General features: G+C 46.7%; 1 protein-coding gene across 1 annotated transcript in view; it reads right to left on the bottom strand.

Moving 5' to 3' along the window:
- LOC106612781 (membrane-associated phosphatidylinositol transfer protein 3) overlaps positions 1 to 18,974 on the bottom strand; it is a 177,180-nt gene that overhangs the window by 35,718 nt on the left and 122,488 nt on the right. Inside the window, exons 11-13 of the mRNA XM_045724624.1 lie at positions 6,219 to 6,407; positions 5,028 to 5,176; positions 1,854 to 1,970 (exon numbers count right to left, since the gene is read on the bottom strand). Coding sequence (XP_045580580.1) covers positions 1,854 to 1,970; positions 5,028 to 5,176; positions 6,219 to 6,407 — 455 coding nt within the window. The remainder of the gene's footprint in view (positions 1 to 1,853; positions 1,971 to 5,027; positions 5,177 to 6,218; positions 6,408 to 18,974) is intronic.

Genomic DNA, 18,974 nt, shown 5'->3' with positions numbered 1-18,974 from the left:
GTGGGCATCACACACATGCCTAATGAAGAACAAGCTGCATGGACAAAACTAATATCCAATTCAAAGAAAAAAACAGGAATGTCAGGAACTGTATCAAGGTCTATGTAATACTCTTAAAATATAGCTCCATGAGCCTAGATTGAGCACACTAACATACTATATGGTGTAGACTGATGTGGTAGTCCCTGTATCATGAATAGTGGCAACCCAGCTAATGTCATCTAATGAAGCAATTAAACATTTCCAGACACAACACAATTTGCATTTTGATTAAGTTTGTCAATAATTAATCTTTGCCAGTACTGAGCCATGCTGAAGCTGTGGTATCTCAGCATGACAAACACACACACACACACACACACACACACACACACACACACACACACACACACACACACACACACACACACACACACACACACACACACACACACACACACACACACACACACACACACACACACACACACACACACACACACACACAGACTTCTACACACTGGCATGCCTGCAGCACTGTCTGTGAATAGGCTGAAAGGTCAGATTGATTCTAATATCTGGACAGTGGCCACATGTCTCTACTACAGGTCATTGCTGAATCTCTGAATCTCTGCATGAATGCCTGTCTTATGAGAAAATAGCAGAACATATCGCTATCACACCGGGTGAGTGGTGAGTTCACCTTACCCTCAGACACACACTGAGAGGAGGAGATGGAGAAGAGAGGTAGACCCCTGTCTTACAGCGGTGGCCCCACTCCATCAGTGACAAAGAGCCCCTTACTAGGATAGTGAACTGATGCCAGGCAGGGCCCTCTAAATGGTATCACTATCCCCTGGATGAGCTGGCAGTGCCCAGATGAAGTCTATACAGGACACCAGGAGACTGTATAACAATACAGCTATACCAGATATCATATTCAGGTCATGTTCTCCAAGCTGCTCCTCCAGCTGTTGCTCCTCTACCACCACACAAGAGACAGATCACAGGCTTGGAGGCTGGAGCAGAGCATGTAAGACACAGTCCAATAAAACCTATGGCCAGTTTCCTTAAATATACTGTAGATAGGTTCCAGTGGGCCATGCAGTACATAATATAACAGGACAAAAGCCCGTTGTTATTGAATTATTTGCTTTGAATATAGTGTGACTAAAAGACGTCCCAGAAATAGACTGGGCTGACCTTTCAGCCTGGCAGTAGTCATGTTGCCTTTTATGCTGGAGCATCAGGTAACTGTTTTGTTGTGCTGGCATCAATGATCGAAGATGAAACAGTCTTTTTTCCGACATTCAGGTCTCAGCCCACACACTGACACACAAGCAACAATTGCAAATAAATGACCCATTTAGTGTCTGTGTATTTTTTAATGTTAATCTATAGGAGACCAAGGCTATTGAGGCAAAAATGATTATAGCTGTGAAAAGATGTGTGAAGCTGACGGTAAAAGTGTGTGCAGAAGTGTGTGTGTGTGCATGCGTGAGTGTGTGTGCACACGTCCTTATCGCTTTGTCTCTGACTGAGATTGAATTATAAAATGTTTGAACGAGCAGACTTCAACTAAAGATGATTCAATATTTATTGGAATTTCCTCATAAAGCGATTGAACATATTACAAATTGCTTCTTTCTACAATACACACAGTAGTCCCAAATATGTCCCAAATGGGACCCTATTCTCTATATAGCGCACTTCTTATATCCAGGGCCCTGGTCAAAAGTAGTGCACTATATAGGGAATAGGGTGCCATTTCGGACATAGCCATAGAATCAACAGTGTGGGGCTAAAGGTGATATTGACACTTCCTACTGAACTGTCCTTTATCTTCCATTAATAAATCATGTTGGTTTCCTCACCCTCAGTTTGACAGGCGTCCTCCTGCGAAGCCACTTCTCCCGTGGGCTGGATGGAGAGAAGGGGGCTGAGTCCTTGCTGTCAGCTTCCTGTGTCTTCACACTGCCGCATCGTATGAGCTTCATGAACACACACACAAGCACACACGCACACAGTCCATTAATCCACCACCGGCTTAGTCCACTCAGTATGACGGCACTTATCAAACAGAATCCTAGTCTACATTTAGGCACCTGATGCACATTTATCAGTGGAGTGTCACACGACCTACAGACAAAACAATTATATGGAATACTCATCCTCTGGTGCTCAAACACACTTTAGAGAGAATGAAACTAGGACTGTCATTGTCTTGAGGCGTACACAGTCACAGATGCTAACTGGAGCTCATTTGTCAAGAGGAAGATTGAGGTGTATTAACAGGATAGCTAGAGGACGATCCACTATGGAGTGGACTCTATGTACATTTAATCTCAAAAGTTGAGAAGAAAAACCTGTCTATCTTTAGCCTAATCAATGTGTAGCCAGGCTAATGAAACAGCAGGGCTAATGATGTGTTTCCAAAGAGGAGAGGAGAGGAGAGGAGAGGAGAGGAGAGGAGAGGAGAGGAGAGGAGAGGAGAGGAGAGGAGAGGAGAGGAGAGGAGAGGAGAGGAGAGGAGAGGAGAGGAGAGGAGAGGAGAGGAGAGTTCGCAGTGAGAGAAGGAGCTTTACTCCATGACTGTATTAACAAGATCCCAGTTTAAGATTCAACCTCTTATTACACAGCAATTATGTAAGAATAGGTCATTGATTTTACTAGACCAGCCGTTAAATACAGTACAGTAAATAAATGAAAAGGGCAGTAAGTTTGTGCGAACCACTGGAAGTAAGCTTGTGAGGTCATAAGGTCCGTATCCATTTCCATGATGGGATATCGATTGGAGCTGAAACCCACTGATCCAAGATAACAATCAGTCAGTTTATTATCTTCACGGCAGAGATTGATAATACTTCTTATTTCCTGTGTACTCTCTGATTCCCCTCACGTCACTCTCCCACACAAAAGACTGAGGTACCGCAACAGCCAACACCATGGGTGCACTTTCCAAAGAGCACCTTATTCCCTATATCGAGCACTACTTTTATCCAGAGCCCTATGGGTCCTGGTCAAAAGTAGTGCACTATATAGGGAATAGGGTGCAATTTGAGACACAACCCCTTACTGTATTGGGAAGCTGCTCTGGTCTCTTCTCCTTAAAGTATGTGGACACCCCTTCAAATGAGTGGATTCAGCTATTTCAGCCACACCGGTTGCTGACAGGTGTATAAAATCGAGCACACAACCATGCAATCACCATAAAAAAAGATCTGCCCTTTCCCACCTGGACAAAAGGAACACCTATGTGAGAATGCTGTTCATTGACTACAGCTCAGCGTTCAACACCATATTCCCCCTCAGGAGACTGAAAAGATTTGACATGGGTCCCAAGATCCTCAAAATGTTCTACAGCTGCACCATCGAGAGCATCCTGACCGGTTGCATCACAGCCTGGTATGGCAACTGCTCGTCATCTGACCGTAAGCGCTACAGAGGGTAGTGCGTACAGCCTAGTACATCACTGGGGCCAAGCTTCCTGCCATCCAGGATCTATATACTAGGTGGTGTCAGAGGAAGGCACAAAAAATCGTCAAAGACTCTAGTTCACCCAAGTCATAGACTGTTCTCTCTGCTACCGCACGGCAAGTGATACCGGAGCGCCAACACTAAGTCCAAAAAGCTCCTTAACAGCTTCTAACCCCAAGCCATAAGACTGCTGAACAATTAATCAAATGGCCAACCGGACTATTTGCATTGACCCCCCCCATGTTTTTACACTGCTGTTACTCACTGTTTATGCATAGTCACTTTACCCCTACCTACATGTCACTGTTTATGCATAGTCACTTTACCCCTTCACATTGACTCGGTATCGATGTTCCTTTTTATTAAATGTTTTACTTTAGCGCGTAACGCGTAAAAATTGTCTGTCCTCGTTCGCAACACTCACTACCGAGTTCCAAACTGCCTCTGGAAGCAACGTCAGCACAAGAACTGTTCGATCAGGAGCTTCATGAAATGGGTTTCCATGGCCGATCACCGGAACACAAGCCTAAGATCACCATGCGCAATTCCAAGCGTTGGCTGGAGTGGTTTAATGCTCGCCGCCATTGGACTCTGGAGCAGTGGTAACGCGTTCTCTGGAGTGATGAATCCCGCTTCACCATCTAGCAGTCCGACGGACTAATCTGGGTTTGACGGATGCCAGTAGAACGCTACCAGCCCCAATGCATAGTGCCAACTGTAAAGTTTGGTGGAGGAGGAATAATAGTCTGGGGCTGTTTTTCATGGTTCAGGCTAGGCCCCTTAGTTCCAGTGAAGGGAAATCTTAATGCTTCAGCATACAATGACATTATAGACGATTTTGTGCTTCCAAATTTGTGGCAACAGTTTGGGGAAGGCCCTTTCCTGTTTCAGCATGACGTCAGCCCCGTGCACAAAGCGAGGTCCATACAGAAACGGTTTGTCGAGATCGGTGTGGAAGAACCTGACTGGCTTGCACAGAGCTCTGACCACAATCCCATCGAAAGCCTTTGGGATGAATTGGAACGCCGACTACGAGTCAGGCCTAATCATTGGGCGACCTCACTAATGCACTTGTGGCTGAATGGATGCAAGTCTCCGCAGCAATGTTCCAACATCTAGTGGAAGCCTTCCCAGAAGAGTGGAGGCTGTTATATTAGCAAACAGAGGACCAACTCCATATTACTGCCCATCATTTTGGAGTGAGATTTTCGACAAGCAGGTGTCCACATACTTTTAGCCATGTAGTGTATCTCATTGCTCTCTAATGACCATGTTAAAAGGCTGTCACTGGTCAGAATGGGTTTTAATTGGACACGACACGCCGGATGGTTTTATTCACTCTGCGAGTGTCTGAAGATATCACGAGCAGATCCACATACACCTCCGACATACACATAATACACACACACACACACAACCTCACACACACGTATGCATGCAGGCATGCAAGCACGCACAGCCACAATCCACAGCAGAAATAATGACTTTTGGTATACATTATCTGAATTCTAGGCTCAATAGTCACGAGAACCACAAACACACACATATACATATGGAGGGGTGGGTGTTACCTGTCGGAGCAGAAACGCAGCTACATCAGTGGACTCCCAGTAGGAGGCATGAAAGAGATGAGGCAGTGCCACGGTGGGGAAGGAGGTCAACACGTCTGGACAGTACAGAGCATAGTCCAACCTCTTAGAGCCCCACCAGCTACTGGAAACTGAGGCACACATGCATGCGCACAAAAACACACACGCACGCACACACACACACACACACAGAGAGAGAGAGAGAGAAACACACAGAATGGAGAGAATGAACACAGGAATATCAAGATAATAAGGTTTTCTAGGAGTTATTTGAAGTGATTTGTGGATACTAATGGTATTATTCATCTGGTGTTTTAGGCACCACAGTATTAGCAATAGAAAGAAGTAGATTAATCTGAGGTAAAATCTGGAGAGGCACAGTTGGATCTCCTGAGTCTGGCTATATGTATCCACCGTAGATAATTGATTAAATAATGTATAGAGCGAAGCCCCAATGTGCCCTTTTCCTCTGATCGCAAATGAGCCTCCACCTCTCTCTCTATCTCTCTCTGCTTCTTTCTCTCTCTCTCTGCCTCTTTCTCTCTCTCTATGCTTCTTTCTCTCTCTCTCTATGCTTCTTTCTCTCTCTCTATGCTTCTTTCTCTCTCTCTGTGCTTCTTTCTCTCTCTCTCTCTCTCTCTATGCTTCTTTCTCTCTCTCTCTCTGTCTCTCTCTCTCTCTGTGCTTCTCTCTCTCTCTCTCTGTGCTTCTTTCTCTCTCTCTCTCTCTCTGTGCTTCTTTCTCTTTCTCTCTCTCTATGCTTCTTCTCTCTCTCTCTCTCTCTCTCTATGCTTCTTCTCTCTCTCTCTCTCTCTCTCTATGCTTCTTTCTCTCTCTCTCTCTATGCTTCTTTCTCTCTCCCTCTGTGCTTCTTTCTCTCTCTCTCTCTCTCTCTCTCTCTCTATGCTTCTTCTCTCTCTCTCTCTCTATGCTTCTTCTCTCTCTCTCTATGCTTCTTCTCTCTCTCTATGCTTCTTCTCTCTCTCTCTCTCTCTATGCTTCTTCTCTCTCTCTCTCTCTATGCTTCTTTCTCTCTCTCTCTGCCTCTTTCTCTCTATATCTCTCTCTTCATATCACTGCCTTTCTTTCTTTCATCTTGTCCTCTCTCTCTCTTGCCCTTTCTCTCTGCCTCTCTCTCTCTCCTGTCTCTCTTTCATTCTCTATCCCACTCACTGTTGGTGATGGTGCTACTCATCCGGCCCACAGAGCAGAAGGACGTCTCACTGTCCACGCTGGTCACACTGGCTCTGCGCCCTCCTCCTCCTCCCTTGCTGTCTGTCTCAGGGGAAGGGGGCATGGTCGGGGCACCAGGACTGGGCTCTGCCTCCAGGAACACCTCTGGGTGACTTTGGATACTGTCAGCTAGAGAGAGAGAGACAGAGAGACAGAGAGACAGAGAGAGAGAGAGAGAGAGAGAGAGAGAGAGAGAGAGAGAGAGAGAGAGAGAGAGAGAGAGGCAGAGGGAGAGAGAGGCAGAGGGAGAGAGCGGTAGAAAGAGTGAGAGAGGGAGAGGGAGGGAGAGTTTAATTATATAACAATGGACTAGTAACATTTTCTGTGAATCAGTACTGTTATGGGCTTCCCGAGTGGCACAGCGGTCTAATGCACTGCATCTCAGTGCTGGAGGCGTCACTACAGATCTGGGTTCGATCCTGGGCTGTGTCGCAGCCGGCCGCAACCGGAAGCCCATAAGGAGGCCGCACAATTGGCCCAGCATCGTCCGAGTTAGGGGAGGGTTTGGCCGGCTGGGATGTCCTTGTCCCATCGCGCACTAGTGACTCCTTGTGGCGGTCAGGCACATGCACGCTGACTTCGGTCGTCAGTTGTACGATGTTTCCTCCAACACATTGGTGCAGCAGGCTTCTGGGTTAAGTGCGCAGTGTGTCAAGAAGCAGTGTGGCTTGGATGGGTTGTTTTTCGGAGGACGCATTGCTCTCGATCTTAGCCTCTCCCGAGTCCGTACGGGAGTTGCAGCGATGGGACAGGACTGTAACTACCAATTGGATATCACGAAATTGGGGAGAAAAAGGGGTAAAGTTTTAAATCAAAAATCAATACTGTTATATGGTCTAACAGGCTAGTATGTAGTATTAGCTTGTTTTGTGCGTCCTAGAGGAAAGCCTTGGACACACACAGTGTCAGGTAATTAGGTTGGGCTTGTAATGATGCAGGGATTGTGACCGATGGTGATGACCAATCAACACACCCAACCCCAGGTGCTGAGAGAGAGAGGTCAGTGAGGGAAACTGTAAACAACTACACTACAGCCCAGATGGACCTAGTTACTCATCACCTTTATTTTTGGATGGATGGGTATGTTTTGTCCCGTAGACTGAAGGAGGAAACTTCCCCGGTGATATCTATGGCTGTATCAGAGAACATGGACCAGTAGGATAGTCTTTACAAGACATGGCATACTCGTAGCAGATCACAGCAATAATATCATTCTTAGAGAGACAAGTGACTGCTCCCTCTGTTCAATGATACATTTATGTTGAACTTCACAGGAGCCTCTCTGGAATAAAGAAGGAGAGTGGGAGGGAGAGAGAGAGATAGTATGACAGAGAGCAATGAAGAGAAAAGAGAGAGACAGATAGACTACAAGGGAAATGTGTCATCATTTCCTAGACATGTTGAGGCCAATGTATTTTCTCTTCATCCAATTCAATTCAACTGTTCATTCTACTTGTATTTGTTCCTTTCCCCTTATTTTAGCCTTTTCTTCCATTTGCTTTCCATTTGATATGTCTGTAATAGCTTGACAATATACTCTCTGTCTCTGGCAGCAGCATAACTAGGGCTCAGGTATGGTTGGCATGGTTACAGTACAGCGTTGTTTATTGTAATGAAAGGCTGTAGTAAAGGCTATCTGTAGTATAGGTTATATGAGTGCATCCACATTGTTCCAATCAATTCTCCAGCTCTGGCAACATTATCATTGGCCTTCTGTAACAACTATGCTATGGTGTACTGTACTGTAGACAGAAAGAGGGAGGGAAAGGACAAAGCCAGTGAATTGAGTGTAAAAAAGAAAAGAAAAGCCTTGACATATCAATATCCATAAAAGCAACCCAATAACAATATCCAATATCCTTCGGTGTGAGTCCCAAATGGCACCCTATTCTCTATATAGTGCACTACTTTTGACCAGGGCCCTTTTCAAAAGAAGTGCACTATAGGGAATAGGGTCCCATTTGTGATGGAGACAGTCTGTTGTCGGTCTGTCCTCTGTCTCAGTTACATGTAAGGCTCTTGCAGTATAGCATGTTAATCTATCTCATTACATTTAACATTGACTCTGAAAGGAACAGACAGTCTTGAGTGTCTACCTGGAGAACGTTCCATTAAGGAGAGGTCTGTGTGTGCATGATCAAATCAAATCAAATGTTATTTCTCACATGCGCCTCACATGCGCCGAATACAACAGGTATACAATGCTTACTTAATGCTTACTTACAAACCCTTAACCAACGATGCAGTTTTAAGAAAATACCTAAAAAATTTAAAAAGTAAGAGGTAAGAAACACTAATAATTAAGTAGCAGCAGTAAATAACAATAGCGGGGCTAAATACAGGGGGTACCGTTACAGAGTCAATGTGTCAATGTGGAGGCTATATACAGAGGGTACCGGTACAGAGTCAATGTGTCAATGTGGAGGCTATATACAGGGGGTACCGGTACAGAGTCAATGTGTCAATGTGGAGGCTATATACAGAGGGTACCGGTACAGAGTCAATGTGTCAATGTGGAGGCTATATACAGAGGGTACCGTTACAGAGTCAATGTGTCAATGTGGAGGCTATATACAGGGGGTACCGTTACAGAGTCAATGTGTCAATGTGGAGGCTATATACAGGGGGTACCGGTACAGAGTCAATGTGTCAATGTGGAGGCTATATACAGAGGGTACCGTTACAGAGTCAATGTGTCAATGTGGAGGCTATATACAGGGGGTACCGGTACAGAGTCAATGTGTCAATGTGGAGGCTATATACAGGGGGTACCGTTACAGAGTCAATGTGTCAATGTGGAGGCTATATACAGGGGGTACCGGTACAGAGTCAATGTGGAGGCTATATACAGGGGGTACCGGTACAGAGTCAATGTGTCAATGTGGAGGCTATATACAGGGGGTACCGTTACAGAGTCAATGTGTCAATGTGGAGGCTATATACAGAGGGTACCGTTACAGAGTCAATGTGTCAATGTGGAGGCTATATACAGGGGGTACCGGTACAGAGTCAATGTGTCAATGTGGAGGCTATATACAGGGGGTACCGTTACAGAGTCAATGTGTCAATGTGGAGGCTATATACAGAGGGTACCGTTACAGAGTCAATGTGTCAATGTGGAGGCTATATACAGGGGGTACCGGTACAGAGTCAATGTGTCAATGTGGAGGCTATATACAGAGGGTACCGTTACAGAGTCAATGTGTCAATGTGGAGGCTATATACAGAGGGTACCGGTACAGAGTCAATGTGTCAATGTGGAGGCTATATACAGAGGGTACCGGTACAGAGTCAATGTGTCAATGTGGATGCTATATACAGAGGGTACCGTTACAGAGTCAATGTGTCAATGTGGAGGCTATATACAGAGGGTACCGGTACAGAGTCAATGTGTCAATGTGGAGGCTATATACAGGGGGTACCGGTACAGAGTCAATGTGTCAATGTGGAGGCTATATACAGGGGGTACCGATACAGAGTCAATGTGTCAATGTGGAGGCTATATACAGAGGGTACCGGTACAGAGTCAATGTGTCAATGTGGAGGCTATATACAGGGGGTATCTGTTTGGCCCTGTCCGGGGGTATCATCGGATGGGGCCACAGTGTCTTCTGATCCCTCCTGTCTCAGCCTCCAGTATTTATGCTGCAGTAGTTTATGTGTCGGGGGGCTAGGGTCAGTCTGTTACATCTGGAGTATTTCTCTTGTCTTATCCGGTGTCCTGTGTGAATTTAAATATGCTCTCTCTAATTCTCTCTTTCTCTCTTTCTGTCTTTCTCTCGGAGGACCTGAGCCCTAGGACCATGCCTCAGGACTACCTGGCATGATGACTCCTTGCTGTCCCCAGTCCACCTGGCCGTGCTGCTGCTCCAGTTTCAACTGTTCTGCATGCGGCTATGGAACCCTGACCTGTTCACCGGACGTGCTTGTTGCACCCTCGACAACTACTATGATTATTATTATTTGACCATTCTGGTCATTTATGAACATTTTAACATCTTGACCATGTTCTGTTATAATATCCACCCTGCACAGCCAGAAGAGGACTGGCCACCCCTCATAGCCTGGTTCCTCTCTAGGTTTCTTCCTAGGTTTTTGGCCTTTCTAGGGAGTTTTTCCTAGGGAGTTTTTCCTAGCCACCGTGCTTCTTTCACATGCATTGCTTGCTGTTTGGGGTTTTAGGCTGGGTTTCTGTACAGCACTTTGAGATATCAGCTGATGTACGAAGGGCTATATAAATACATTTGATTTGATTTGGGTACCGTTACAGAGTCAATGTGGAGGCTATATACAGGGGGTACCGTTACAGAGTCAATGTGGAGGCTATATACAGGGGGTACCGTTACAGAGTCAATGTTGAGGCTATATACAGGGGGAACCGGTACAGAGTCAATGTGGAGGCTATATACAGGGGGTACCGGTACAGAGTCAATGTGGAGGCTATATACAGGGGGTACCGTTACAGAGTCAATGTGGAGGCTATATACAGGGGGTACCGATACAGAGTCAATGTGTCAATGTGGAGGCTATATACAGGGGGTACCGATACAGAGTCAATGTGTCAATGTGGAGGCTATATACAGGGGGTACCGATACAGAGTCAATGTGTCAATGTGGAGGCTATATACAGGGGGTACCGTTACAGAGTCAATGTGTCAATGTGGAGGCTATATACAGGGGGTACCGTTACAGAGTCAATGTGGAGGCTATATACAGGGGGTACCGTAAGAGAGTCAATGTGGAGGCTATATACAGGGGGTACCGGTACAGAGTCAATGTGGAGGCTATATACAGGGGGTACCGGTACAGAGTCAATGTGGAGGCTATATACAGGGGGTACCGGTACAGAGTCAATGTGGAGGCTATATACAGGGGGTACCGGTACAGAGTCAATGTGGAGGCTATATACAGGGGGTACCGGTACAGAGTCAATGTGTCAATGTGGAGGCTATATACAGGGGGTACCGGTACAAAGTCAATGTGTCAATGTGGAGGCTATATACAGGGGGTACCGGTACAGAGTCAATGTGTCAATGTGGAGGCTATATACAGGGGGTACTGGTACAGAGTCAATGTGTCAATGTGGAGGCTATATACAGGGGGTACCGGTACAGAGTCAATGTGTCAATGTGGAGGCTATATACAGGGGGTACCGGTACAGAGTCAATGTGGAGGCTATGTACAGGGGGTACCGGTACAGAGTCAATGTGGAGGCTATATACAGGGGGAACCGGTACAGAGTCAATGTGGAGGCTATGTACAGGGGGTACCGGTACAGAGTCAATGTGGAGGCTATGTACAGGGGGTACCGGTACAGAGTCAATGTGGAGGCTATATACAGGGGGAACCGGTACAGAGTCAATGTGTCAATGTGTCGGGGCACCGGTGTCGAGGTAATTGAGATAATTATGTACATGCAGGTAGGGTTGTTAAAGTGGCTATGCATAGATAAGAACAGAGTAGTAGCAGCGTGGGGGGGTGCAAATATTCTGGGTAGCCATTTGATTAGCTGTTCAGTAGTCTTATGGCTTGAGGATAGAAGCTGTTTAGAAGTCTCTTGGACCTAGACTTGGCACCCCGGTACCGCTTGCCGTGCGGTAGCAGAGGGAACAGTCTATGACTAGGGTGGCTGGAGTCTGACGATTTTTAGGGCCTTCCTCTGACACCACCTGGTATAGAGGTCCTGGATGGCAGGAAGCTTGGCCCCGGTGTGTGTGTGTGTGTGTCTGTGTCTGTGTGTGTGTGTGTGTGTGTGTGTGTGTGTGTGTGTGTGTGTGTGACTATATTCCTGTGTGTTTGCATGTCTGCATATCAAAATATGTTATTGTGAGCCATCGTCTATCAGCTCGGACCTTAAAGGATGTCTACTGTCATTACGCAATCCATTCCTGTGAGGTTAACTCTTTGTGTGTTGCTGCCGCTGTGACCTTTAGTGGAGCGTTTAAACAAAGCATTGGATGCTCCTCCACACTATCCGGCTGTCAGTCTAATTTCCCCTGTCTGTAAGGGACTGGCAGCCGCAGCAGAATAGCAACTCCAGGCTGCTTTCCCAGGCAGGCGTGTGGGGGAATCAGGTGGAGCTAATACAGGCCTGTGGTTATGGTGGCCAAGAAAAACTAACCGTTTAGACTGGTCTTTTTATAGGCATGGGGAAAGGTGGCAAGGATGGTCACATACATATTCACAGTGTCACACAGGGCTGAGTAAATGTTGGAATGTAAACAATCAGCATACTACAGTGTGTGCCTATGAGAGTGAAATTAATGTTCTGTTGTATGGCAATTAGTGTAGAAGATGTGACTGGGTGTGACAGATATTTTCCTTCATCTGTTGTATCCTTTTACAAATGCATGTACGCAAGCACATGAATGGACCCACGTGCACACAAATACACACACACAAACACACACACACACACACACACACACACATACACACACACACACACACACACACACACACACACACATACACACAAATACACTAGGGTTTCCATTAGCCTATCAAAAAAATGAAAAGCTGATAAATAAAACTGGTGCAAGCCAACGGTCAGGGAGAATAATAAAAATCCAATTGCAAAATAATGCTTTTTATCCTATTCATTGTTGGAAAAACCTGTCAGTGGAAATATATTTGACCGGTCATCCTTATCAGTCTATAGGTTCATTTGCATAATTTTGTGGAATTCAATTGGTGCGTGTGTATTTTCATTAGTCGTTTATCACACAAGCACAGTGTACAGATACAGAGCCTATGAGCTGCTACAGCTATTCAAACAGCTCATGTTGCTGCTAGAGTGAAACGTGCTTTTATAAGCCCAATGATTGCGTAACCATTCTAAATGCAATCACGTGTTAAAAACGGTTTTGATGGCCACAATTAAAAATAGCTACTAAAAAGAGCTTTATTTGTCAATTGAAGTGCGCTTACCATTTGCCATTCAAGTGCATATACGAAACGGTAGGGAGGTTTCTTTCTCCAGTAGCCAATGGCACAATTCTAGTCATATTAGCAATCCATGCTAGTTATTGCATCTTTAGATCTCCCCTTTTCTAAATGTTCTTGCGTCGTCGAGTTGCATGTATGGTTAAGAGGAATAACCATAATCTAAATGTTATTTTGTCATTCTGAACACCATTACGCACCCAATGCATATGGATACAGTACATTTCTCAAATGCCCTTTAAATGAAAATGCTGCAGGCTGTAACGCCCTGGCAATAGAGAGGGGTTTTTTGTTCTTTATTTTGGTTAGGCCAGGGTGTTACATTGGGTGGGCGTTCTATGTTTATTTTTCTATGTTGGTTTGTTTCTTTGGTTTGGCCGTGTGTGGCTCCCAATCAGGCACAGCTGTAGTTCGTTGTTGCTTATTGGGAGTCACACATAAGTAGCCTGTTTTTCCTTTGGGTTTTGTGGGTGATTGTATTCTGTTAGTGTGTTTTCCTGACAGGACTGTTTTGCTGTCGTCTTTGGTTTATTTTTGTCAAGTGTTCTCTTTTTCAATTAAAATTCTAATGATGAACACATCCTCCGCTGCACCTTGGTCTAATTCTGACAACGGCCGTTACACAGGCCAAATGTCCGACACCACATTCTACTAACCCTGACACAACACATGCGCACGCACGAGCGCACGCACGAGCGCACGCACGAGCGCACGCACGAGCGCACGCACGAGCTTACGCACGAGCGCACGCACGCACACATCTTCTATTTTTAATGAGCCCCGTTCCATCTACTCTCAGTGGAGCCCTCATCCTCTGTCACTTTAGTGTTAGTGGGGACTTTCACAGCACACTGCACACAGACAGGGGACTCTGACTGTGACACACTCTCTGTTGAGAGAAAGAAACAACACCAGGTTTTAACAATGTTTGCTGGAGGAGAAACAGAGGTTGAGAGAGTGACAGAGAGAGAGAAAGATAGATGAGAGAGAAAGAGAGAGAGAGAGATGATTGAGACTCTGCATGCAGAATTCAGCAAAAACATCTTCCGTGTACAACGTAAAACACCAAATAATGCATGCAGAGTAGAATTAGGCTGATACCTGCTAATTATCAAAATCCAGAAAAGAGCCGTTAAATTCTACAACCACCTAAAAGGAAGCGATTCCCAAACCTTCCATAACAAAGCCATCACCTACAGAGAGATGAACCTGGAGAAGAGTCCCCTAAGCAAGCTGGTCCTGGGGCTCTGTTCACAAACACACCCCACAGAGCTCTAGGACAGCAACACAATTAGACACAACCAAATCAAGGGAAAACAAAAAGAGAATTACTTGACACATTGGAAAGAATTAACAAAAAAACAGAGCAAACTAGAATGCTATTTGGCCCTAAACAGAGAGTACACAGTGGCAGAATACCTGATCATTGTGACTGACCCACACTTAAGGAAAGTTTTGACTATGCACAGACTCAGTGAGCATAGCCTTGCTATTGAGAAAGGCTGCCATAGGCAGACCTGGCTCTCAAGAGAAGACAGGCTATGTGCACACTGCCCACAAAATGAGGTGGAAACTGAGCTGCACTTCCTAACCTCCTGCCCAATGTATGACCATATTAGAGACACATATTTCCCTCAGATTACACAGATCCACAAAGATTTCGAAAACAAACCCGATTTTGATAAACTCCCATATCTACTGGGTGAAATACCACAGTGTGCCATCACAGCAGCAAGATTTGTGACCTGTTGCCAGAAGAGAAGGTCAACAAGTGAAGAACAAACACCATTGTAAAAACAACCCATTTTTATGCTTATTTACAGTTGAAGTCAGAAGTTTACATACACATTAGCGAAATACATTTTAACTCAGTTTTTCACAATTCCTGACATTTAATCCTAGTAAAAATTCCCTGTTTTAGGTTAGTTAGGATCACCAGTTTATTTTAAGAATGTGAAATGTCAGAATAATAGTAGAGAGTTATTTATTTCAGCTTTTATTTCTTTCATCACATTCCCAGTGGGTCAGAAGTTTACATACACTCAATTAGTATTTGGTAGCATTGCCTTTAAATTGTTTAACTTGGGTCAAACATTTCGGGTAGTCTTCCACAAGCTTCCCACAATAAGTTGGGTGAATTTTGGCCCATTCCTTCTGACAGAGCTGGTGTAACTGAATCCGGTTTGTAGGCCTCCTTGCTCGCACATGCTTTTTCAGTTCTGCCCCCAAATGTTCTATAGGATTGAGGTCAGTGCTTTATGATGGCCACTCCAATACCTTGACTTTATTGTCCTTAAGCCATTTTGCCACAACTTTGGAAGTATGCTTGGGGTCATTGTTCATTTGGAAGACCCATTTGCGACCAAGCTTTAACTTCCTGACTGATGACTTGAGATGTTGCTTCAATATATCCACATCATTTTCCTCCCTCGTGATGCCATCTATTTTGTGAAGTGCACCAGCCCCTCCTGCAGCAAAGCACCCCCACAACATGATGCTGCCACCCCCATGCTTCACGGTTGGGATGGTGTTCTTCGGCTTGCAAGCCTCCCCCTTTTTCCTCCAAACATGACGATGGTCATTATCTTTATGGTCATCATCTTCACAAGATCCTTTGCTGTTGTTCTGGGATTGATTTGCACTTTTCGCACCAAAGTACGTTCATCTCTAGGAGACAGAACGCGTCTCCTTCCTGAGCGGTATGACGGCTGCGTGGTCCCATGGTGTTTATACTTGCGTAGTATTGTTTATACAGATGAACGTGGTACCTTCAGGCATTTGGAAATTGCTCCCAAGGATGAACCAAGCAGACTCTCAAGCTGTGTTAGGTTGGATGGGGAGCGATGCTGCACAACTATTTTCTGGTCTCTCCAGAGATGTTCGGGTTGAGGTCCGGGCTCTGGCTGGGCCACTCAAGGACATTCAGAGGCTTGTCCCGAAGCCACTCGTAACGATTGCAGTAGTGGGTGCGGAGTCAGGCGCAGGAAACAGGAGTAGTTGCTAATGGCTTTTAATGAATTGCACCGTAAAAGAAAAGTACACCCACGAAAACACAACTGGGTGTGATCCAACAAACACAATGATCCAATAACACGTACCACTGCATAAACAACAGTCGACAACAGAAAGTAAGCCCGCACACAGAACAGGTGGGGAAACGGGCTTAAATACTCCACTAAACACTAATCATATACAGGTGCAAACAATCAAGACAAAAACAACCGAAAAGGGAAAAAGGGATCGGTGGCAGCTAGTAGGCCGGTGACGACGACTGCCGAGCGCCACCCGAACAGGGAGAGGAGTCACCCTCGGCAGGAGTCGTGACACCACTCCTGCATTGTCTTGGCTGTGTGCTTAGCGCTGTTGTCCCGTTGGAAGGTGAACTTTAGCCCTACAATTTCTTTTCTGAGGTCTTGGCTGATTTCTTTAGATTTTCCCATGATGTCAAGCAAAGAGGCACTGAGTTTGAAGGTAGGCCTTGAAATACATCCACAGGTACACCTCCAATTGACTCAAATGATGTCAATTAGCCTATCAGAAGCTTCTAAAACCATGACATCATTTTCTGGAATTTTCCAAACTGTTTAAAGGCACAGTCAACTTAGTGTATGTAAACTTCTGACCCACTGGAATTGTGATACAGTGAAATAATCTGTCTGTAAACAATTTTTGGACAAATTACTTGTGTCATGCACAAAGTAGATGTCCTAACCGACTTGCCAAAACTAAATTTTGTTAACAAGAAATTTGTGGAGTGGTTGAAAAACGAGTTTTAATGACCTAAGTGAATGTAAACTTTGACTTCAACTGTATTTTCCCTTTTGTTCTTTAACCATTTATACATCGTTACAACACTGTATATATACATAATATGACATTTGTAATGTCTTTATTCTTTTGGAACTTCTGTGAGTGTAATGTTTACTGTTCATTTTTATTGTTTATTTCACTTTTGTATATTATCTACTTAACTTGCTTTGGCAATGTTAACATATGTTTCCATGCCAATAAAGCCCCTTGAATTTAATTGAATTGAGATGAGAGAAAGACAGAATCCTCTGAATGTTGTTGACTGTCATTTAATGCAAAATATAAAATAAAATGTTTGAAAGAAAGTAAGGCAGAATCTGCGGGTGAAACAGAGAGGGTGGGAACGAGAGACGAGATGCAGAGAGGGAGCGAGGTATAGGGAAAGATAGAGAGAGAAATAGGGAGCGAGATGACAGTATCTGCGGGGAGAGGTAATGACAGGGAGGTAGGAGAGGGGTGAGAGGAGAGGACAGGGAGGTACGAGAGGGGTGAGAGGAGAGGGGTGAGAGAGGAGGGCAGAGACATAGGAGAGGTGAGAGAAGAGGGTGGGGGGGTGGGGGGGGTAAAAGAGGGGTGAGAGCAGAGGGCAGGGGGTAGGAGACGGGTGAGAGGAGAGGGCAGGGGGGAAGGAGAGGGGTGAGAGGAGAGGGCAGGGGGGAAGGAGAGGGGTGAGAGGAGAGGGCAGGGGGGAAGGAGAGGGGTGAGAGGAGAGGGCAGGGGGAAGGAGAGGGGTGAGAGGAGAGGGCAGGGGGAAGGAGACGGGTGAGAGGAGAGGGCAGGGGGAAGGCGAGGGGTGAGAGGAGTGGGCAGGAAGGTACTGTAGGAGAGGGGTGAGAGGAGAGGGCAGGGGGAAGGAGAGGGGTGAGAGGAGTGGGCAGGAAGGTACTGTAGGAGAGGGGTGAGAGGAGAGTGCAGGTGGGTAGGAGAGGGGGGACAGGAGAGGGCAGGTGGGTAGGAGAGGGGGAGAGGAGAGGGCAGGTGGGTAGGAGAGGGGTGAGAGGAGAGGGCAGGTGGGTAGGCGAGGGGGAGAGGAGAGGGCAGGTGGGTAGGAGAGGGGGGAGAGGAGAGGGCAGGTGGGTAGGAGAGGGGGGAGAGGAGAGGGCAGGTGGATAGGAGAGGGGGAGAGGGCAGGTGGGTAGGCGAGAGGTGAGAGGAGAGGGCAGGTGGGTAGGAGAGGGGGAGAGGGCAGGTGGGTAGGCGAGGGGTGAGAGGAGAGGGCAGGTGGGTAGGAGAGAGGGGAGAGGGCAGGTGGGTAGGTGAGGGGTGAGAGGAGAGGGCAGGTGGGTAGGAGAGGGGGGAGAGGAGAGGGCAGGTGGGTAGGAGAGGGGGGAGAGGAGAGGGCAGGTGGGTAGGAGAGGGGGGAGAGGAGAGGGCAGGTGGGTAGGAGAGGGGGGAGAGGGCAGGTGGGTAGGCGAGAGGTGAGAGGAGAGGGCAGGTGGGTAGGCGAGGGGTGAGAGGAGAGTGCAGGTGGGTAGGAGAGGGGGGACAGGAGAGGGCAGGTGGGTAGGAGAGGGGGAGAGGAGAGGGCAGGTGGGTAGGCGAGGGGGAGAGGAGAGGGCAGGTGGGTAGGAGAGGGGGGAGAGGAGAGGGCAGGTGGGTAGGAGAGGGGGAGAGGAGAGGGCAGGTGGGTAGGAGAGGGGGAGAGGGCAGGTGGGTAGGCGAGAGGAGTGGGCAGGTGGGTAGGAGAGGGGGGAGAGGGCAGGTGGGTAGGCGAGGGGTGAGAGGAGAGGGCAGGTGGGTAGGAGAGAGGGGAGAGGGCAGGTTGGTAGGCGAGGGGTGAGAGGAGAGGGCAGGTGGGTAGGAGAGGGGGAGAGGAGAGGGCAGGTGGGTAGGCGAGGGGGAGAGGGCAGGTGGGTAGGAGAGGGGGGAGAGGAGAGGGCAGGTGGGTAGGCGAGGGGTGAGAGGAGAGGGCAGGTGGGTAGGAGAGGGGGGAGAGGAGAG

The sequence above is a fragment of the Salmo salar genome, chromosome ssa09 (assembly GCF_905237065.1).
Source record: "Salmo salar chromosome ssa09, Ssal_v3.1, whole genome shotgun sequence".
Taxonomy (NCBI): Eukaryota; Metazoa; Chordata; class Actinopteri; order Salmoniformes; family Salmonidae; genus Salmo; species Salmo salar.
The sequence above is the reverse complement of the archived record's forward strand: the minus strand, read 5'-3'. Positions and strand labels throughout refer to the sequence as shown.